Source organism: Fringilla coelebs (assembly GCF_963513975.1).
Source record: "Fringilla coelebs genome assembly, chromosome: 7".
In the NCBI taxonomy this organism is placed as follows: Eukaryota; Metazoa; Chordata; class Aves; order Passeriformes; family Fringillidae; genus Fringilla; species Fringilla coelebs.
This window is the reverse complement of record NC_140035.1, coordinates 16,512,369-16,518,368: the sequence shown is the minus strand read 5'-3', so window position 1 is coordinate 16,518,368 and position 6,000 is coordinate 16,512,369. Positions and strand designations below refer to the sequence as shown.

Here is a 6,000-nt window from a genome sequence, read left to right as displayed (position 1 = left end):
ATTTAGTTTGGCTGATGTTAATAAAACCAGGAGGTTTGGTGGGCCTTATATACATGTTTTATTAATCAAACAGTGCTGCAGTACAAAAACGATTGTGATTAGTGTGACAAAGAAATGGCATCTGCTTAATGCTGAGGATCAGCTTATCTTCGGTTGAAAAGAGATGGATTTGTCAGAAGTAAACCCACTTGACTGAGTTTTTTACTCTCAACAGTAGAGCATAGTATGCTGCTGGTCCCTACTTCTAATATTCAGGAAATCAGCTTTCTCAGAGAAAATATTCAAGCGAAAAAATATAGCTATTACTGTCTAGAACAGGAATGTTTCCTGTTGGAGAACTCAGCAGCACAGGCTGAAGTGCAAATTTAAGAAGATGCAATAGGCAAGACAGTGAATTTGGTCTGGCTTTGTGGCTGCTGCTCTGTAAACTGATTTTAGCACAGCAGTCTCTTCTGCTCCGGCAGATAAAATGCACCCTGTACCGTCAGGCGGAATTGAAGCCAAATTTGGTTTTCCAAAATTGTAACCAGTTTTCCCCTCCAGCTTGTGCCCTGCACCACTGCTCAGCAGCGGGATGCACAAAAGAGGGAAGGCGATAACAAAGCACAACCGGGCTAATTAGGTCAGAGCCGAGCCGGGCGCGATACGGCCACTGCAGCCCTCCTCCTCCTCCTCCTTCTCCTCCTCTCCTCCAGAACGTGGAAAGCCTCCGCTCCCCTCCCGCCGGGCACGGCAGCTTTCCCCGGCGCTGGAGCGGCCCTCGGGCCGAGCGGCGCCGCTCGCCGCCCCCCGCCCCGGGGGCTGCCCCGCCGCGGGGCCACGGCTGGGGCTCGCCCCGGGCGCCGAGCGGGGCTAAGCGCCTCCCCTCGCCCCTGTCCCCCGCCCCTCCGCCAGCCCTGCCCCGCCGCCTGGCACCGCCGCGCCGGCCCCGAGCGCTCCCCGCGCCGCCGCTCCGCTGCCGCTGCTGCTCGGCCCGGCCGGGCGGGGACTTGGCAGGAACTCCCGGGCAGACATCGAGAGTGCCTGCCCCCGCTCCGCTCCGCTGTGGCTTTTGGGTGGAGGAAGGTCTGAGCTCGGCCGAGGAGCAGCAGCAGCAGCCGCCGCCGCCGCCGGAGAGGAAGAGGCAGGAGGGGAGAGAGACGGAGAGGCGGCTGGAGCCCCCCAAAGTACCCCCCCATCCCTGCACTGCAGGCTACATTTCCAGCTTCATGGGCAAAGTGTGGAAACAGCAGATGTACCCCCAGTACACCACCTACTACTACCCCCAGTATCTGCAGGCGAAGGTAGGGTCCGGCACGCCGGGCGGCGCGGCGGGTCTGGGGCGGGCCCCGCTCCGGGCGGCCGGACAGGGCCGAGCCGGGCGGGAGCTCCGCGGCCGGGGCACGGCCCGGGGGAGGCGGTCAGGTTGCACCGGGGGACGGAGACAGGAAAGAGCCGGCAGCCCCTTCCTGCCGCCCGCCGCCGCCCCGGGAGCCCCCGCCGAGCTTCCACCGCTTCTCCTCGCTCCCGACCGTGCAGTCTCCGACCTGACTCCCCTCTCGCCTTTCCCCTCCCGCTGTCGGTCCCTCCTCTTCCCCGGGGCTCTCGGCGTGTCTCCTCCTTCCCAACCACGTCCTCGGCCACCCCGCCGCAGAGCGGAGCGCTGCGGGCCGCGCTCCCGCTGCCTTCGCCCGGCGCAGCCCCTGGAACGCGGGCAGAGGAGCCGAAGTTCGGCCGGCTGGGGCTGCCATGGCCGTGCCTCGGCCGCGGCGGGGGTGCCGTGACATCCCGAGGGGTGGCAGGGCGTGCTTACTGCTGCGGTGGGGATGGCCGTAATTCCAGTTAAATACGGGCACTGGGGAAGCTGTCGGTTTCGGGTGGATACTCATTGTCTGCGGAGTCGGACCTTTGTGAGCTGCAACCTCACAGTTTTCAAACTGGATTTAAAAACGCATTAAGGGTCCAGGTGGTGATGATTAATGTTGTACACGGGTCGCTGCTGTTTGCGGGGATATTGATGTTAGTAGTTCTTGCGGTGGAGGATCTCCACCTTTTTCTCTTTCTCCTTCAAGTGTTTAAGGGCAGCCAGCCCCACTGCTCTAGAAGCATCATGCTGCAAACTGGCAGATGCAGAGGTGGTTGCATCAGCTGTCTGGAACATTTAGCATAAGCCTTTCCAACCACCAGTGACACTCCTCACAAATCAAAACAGACCCATATGAGGCTTCCATGTGTGAACTTTTTTTAGAGGTTATTACCGTGGTGTGGGGTTGGTTGTGATTTTTCTGGTTTTTTTGCTATGGAACTGTCTTGCCTCTTTGGCAATGACAGGAAAGAATTCCCTTTATCTGCATACTTGATAGGCTCTTCTTTTTATTGTGTTTGTGTTACTGTATTGTGAAATGTATTTTAGACTGCTTGGCTGAAAAATAAATTCCATTTGACAGTCATGAGACATTTTACAAGGCAGCAATGAGGAGGCTTTGAAATGTACTTTCATATATAAAGAAATTGATAGAAATGTCGTGAAGGTCTTTGGGTGATTTGAAATGACTAATCTGTTAAATGTGTAATTGACATCAGGCTAAAAGATGAACAGATTATAACCATTTAAAGATTTAGCTGCAGAGTAATCACTGCAGTAACTGTTTACATATATTTAATATATATATGTATATGCATATATTTAATGCATTATTTTAAAGAAAGGTGAAATGCCTAAAGGACAGCCTTTTGCATCACTTAGCTGTAAGACTATATGTACATTCTCAAATGAAACAAAGTCTTTATTCAGAAACTTTTACTCTCATGGTTTTGTGTGGTAATTTTAAGTTACAAAGCAAGTACATAACATGGAATATATATAAAGCAGTATCACTTGGCTGTTTTGACCTGTTAATAATTGAAGAGGGAGATAAACTCTGATAGCTTATAGTAGTTAGTAAAGAATGATCCTAGAAATCCATGATCCTATGAGAAAACATGATGGACCGTCTTTTGAAAATGTTTCCTGTACAGATAATTTAATATTGATTTGTATTACAGTCAATGACATCTTCAAACTGCCATGCAGTCTTTGCTATAAAATTACATTGCTCTGTTTCAGCAGAGAGAACACAGAGCCACTTGACCTACACACATGAGATGAAATATCTGAGATCCAGTGAAAGTTTCCTGTTTTCAGAGATCTTGATTTTATAAAAGAAATAAAGGAAAATTAGGTGTCTCCTTGGTATAGTTACAGGGACCAGTGACTATAGGTTTTGATACTCAAGTATGCAGAATCCAGTAACATAAGCAATCTTCCCACTATGGATCCTCTCTGGACATGTAGAAATATTCATTTAATTCATAGTTTTTAGCTGTTCTGTTCTTTGGGCCCTAAAACAGCTCACTGTCCACTCTATGTCCACTCTCGGTAATTCTGGAGAAATCTTTGGGTTTTGTTAAATGCAAATGATAATAGAAATGAATTGCCTTTACTGAATGAACAATGGGTAATAGTACATGGTTATACTGGGGGAGGTAGGAAAATCTCCTAAACCAGAAGTTCTGCTTCTCATCTTATCCTTATTTAAATAATGATGGAAAATCTGCTGACTAATAATCTGCAAATCAATATTGACAGGAATTTCTTGAAGATGGATTTTTCTGCAGAGCGCTCAAAAACATTCATTAGATAAATTGCATACATTCCTAATGGCTCTTTGGGTTAAAATGTTGATATGGTCAACTATTTTAATTGATATTAATATGTTACAGATTTTAAAAAACAGATTTTGTATTTGACTGTTATGATCTTCACAGTCTTATTCATGAAGTATTCAAGCTGGTTCAGTGATATATTCTGTGAGGAAATATAAACATTTGCTGTGATTCAGCACCTCCCTTCCTCCAGTCTTAGGGAGCTCAGCATCAAAAGAGATTAGTGAAGCCATGGACTTAAATGAAAAGAACAAAATTAACATTGGAAGATAACTTTTAAAATGAAATATTATGGCAATGAAAACAGTCTGAAATGACTTTAGGTTGAAGCTTGTAAAACTTTCATTTTTAGGACAGTTTTTGCTCTGGAATTATATGCTTGACGTATCTGGTATATTTTGTGTCTTGTAATGACTGTATGTTTTAGGACAGTTCCTGTATTGCAGCATTGTATGGCTTGTCAAAGAGCATCAAAAATATTTTCCAAGTTCAATGGATGTTTCTAATGGTTTAGGTCCTTTCTTTAACCATATTTGTGTAACATTGCTTTTCAAATTTCAACTCAGTTGTATCTAATTTCTGTACTTGAAGCTTTATTTATAATTGAGAGATTTTGTATTTCAACATTTTGGAAAATTATTTTCATTAATATTACTTGTGTTCTACTAGTGCTTAAAGGCCTGTCTGTCCAGGAGTAAAACCTGGCTGTGCCAGGCAGAGTATTTTCATATTTAACAGAGTACACATAGACAAATACAAATGTGTAGAGACATGTTTAGGCCACAATCTGTTTGCTTTGGTCAAGTAAGAAATAAAAGTGAGTCTATATTTTGTTTTCCTGTATCAAATGGAATTCAGGGTCACAATGCACACAACAGTTTACAACTAAATTGTGATAACTACCTGTATTATTGGCATTCCCTTGGAGAGTATTGTGGCAATATGGATAATTCCACTTGTAGGCTTCTGTACCATAAAGGAAAGCTCTTTGTGTAAGAGAGGGTTCGTGGAAGATGGCAACATTTCCTTTAGATAGCATGTTTTATCTAAAGTGTAAGCATTTAGTAGTCGTAGATATTACCTGTGTGATGCTTGAATTCCAGTTATTTTGTACGGTATTAGGTAACAAAACCTAGAACTAATGAAGTGTTGCTAAGTTATCTTCGAGTGGGCTTTGAACTTTATCATTTGGTACCTGCAAAACTGCTGCTTTGGCAGCTCTGAGAAGAACCAATGTTTATAGAAGTTGTGTGGGTTTGTAGGCAGGACTGTAGATTGATATAAACTGTGGTGAGCAGGCAGATTCTGCCATGGCAAAACCTCGTTCTCCAGCTGATGAGAGCAAACTTTAAAATGGGAACACTTAATTTTTATGCAAGCCTGTTGATGGCAGAGTAAGAAGGAAATCAGTTAACAGTATTAAACCAAGTGTACATGGAATTGTCTTATCAGCAGACACTGGATAAGCTGCAGTTTAGTGTCAGTAGATGAAATTAATACACCAATGTAGAACCTTCAACTTCTAAAGCAGAAGAAGTAGGACCTGCTAATTGTTTGCTGCTAATGTGTACCTCGGCACTGCCTTCAGACCAAGCACGGGTCTGTCACCCTTTAAAAAGCTTCAGCAGCTTATGTGCTGATTTTCATCACTATCAATGATTACTAATTCTAATGAGTTTAGTTAGGTTTGTTCCATATGCACTAAGACTGCAAAATGTGTACATAGTGAAAGACAAGTTTGCAGTAAAGCATAGTACGCATGTTTGTAAGGTTGGACAGGAGCAATTTGCACATTCTATATTCTGGGGAGTTCATTGTCCCTAGTTGTGAGCTCTGTGGTTCTTGGCTGAGCTTAGAAATTCACTGAAATAAAAGAAAAGCACAGGTTAGTTGCAGGCAAGCTTTTTGTCTCCACACAGTTACCTGCTCCCATTGTCCTCCTCAGCTTCTTGAATGTGTTCTTTCCCATTCCAGACAGGCTGTAAGTTTATTGTGCAACTACGTAGAGAATTCCTTCCAAAAATGTACTATGCTGTGGAAAGAATTGTAAAAATCTACCAATTTTAAGAAAAACTTGAGCATTTTGGTGGTAAGATAATCCCTCTGACTCTATAGAATTATTTCAGAGGATAGAAAATAGAGAGAAATGAAGAGTATTACCTAGAAAGAGCATTTTCTGTTCTTCCAAACATCCCAGTCTAAAACTGAGAACATCAGTTTACATTCATACATCAGACTAGTAACTTTTTGTCACTGATCACAATGATTGTTCTACATAATTCTTCCAGCCAGCTTGTTTTGTGAGGGGCATCTCTA

General features: G+C 44.7%; 1 protein-coding gene across 2 annotated transcripts in view; it reads left to right on the top strand.

The window, feature by feature from the left end:
* Positions 1 to 962: 962 nt before the first annotated feature.
* Positions 963 to 6,000, top strand: part of RBMS1 (RNA binding motif single stranded interacting protein 1) — a 143,114-nt gene continuing 138,076 nt past the window's right edge. The window contains exon 1 of one of the 2 annotated variants that reach the window (XM_084209593.1): positions 963 to 1,283. In XM_084209593.1, coding sequence (XP_084065719.1) covers positions 1,209 to 1,283 — 75 coding nt within the window. In that variant the 5' untranslated portion in view covers positions 963 to 1,208. The remainder of the gene's footprint in view (positions 1,284 to 6,000) is intronic. The other variant, XM_084209594.1, reaches the window with a different exon arrangement.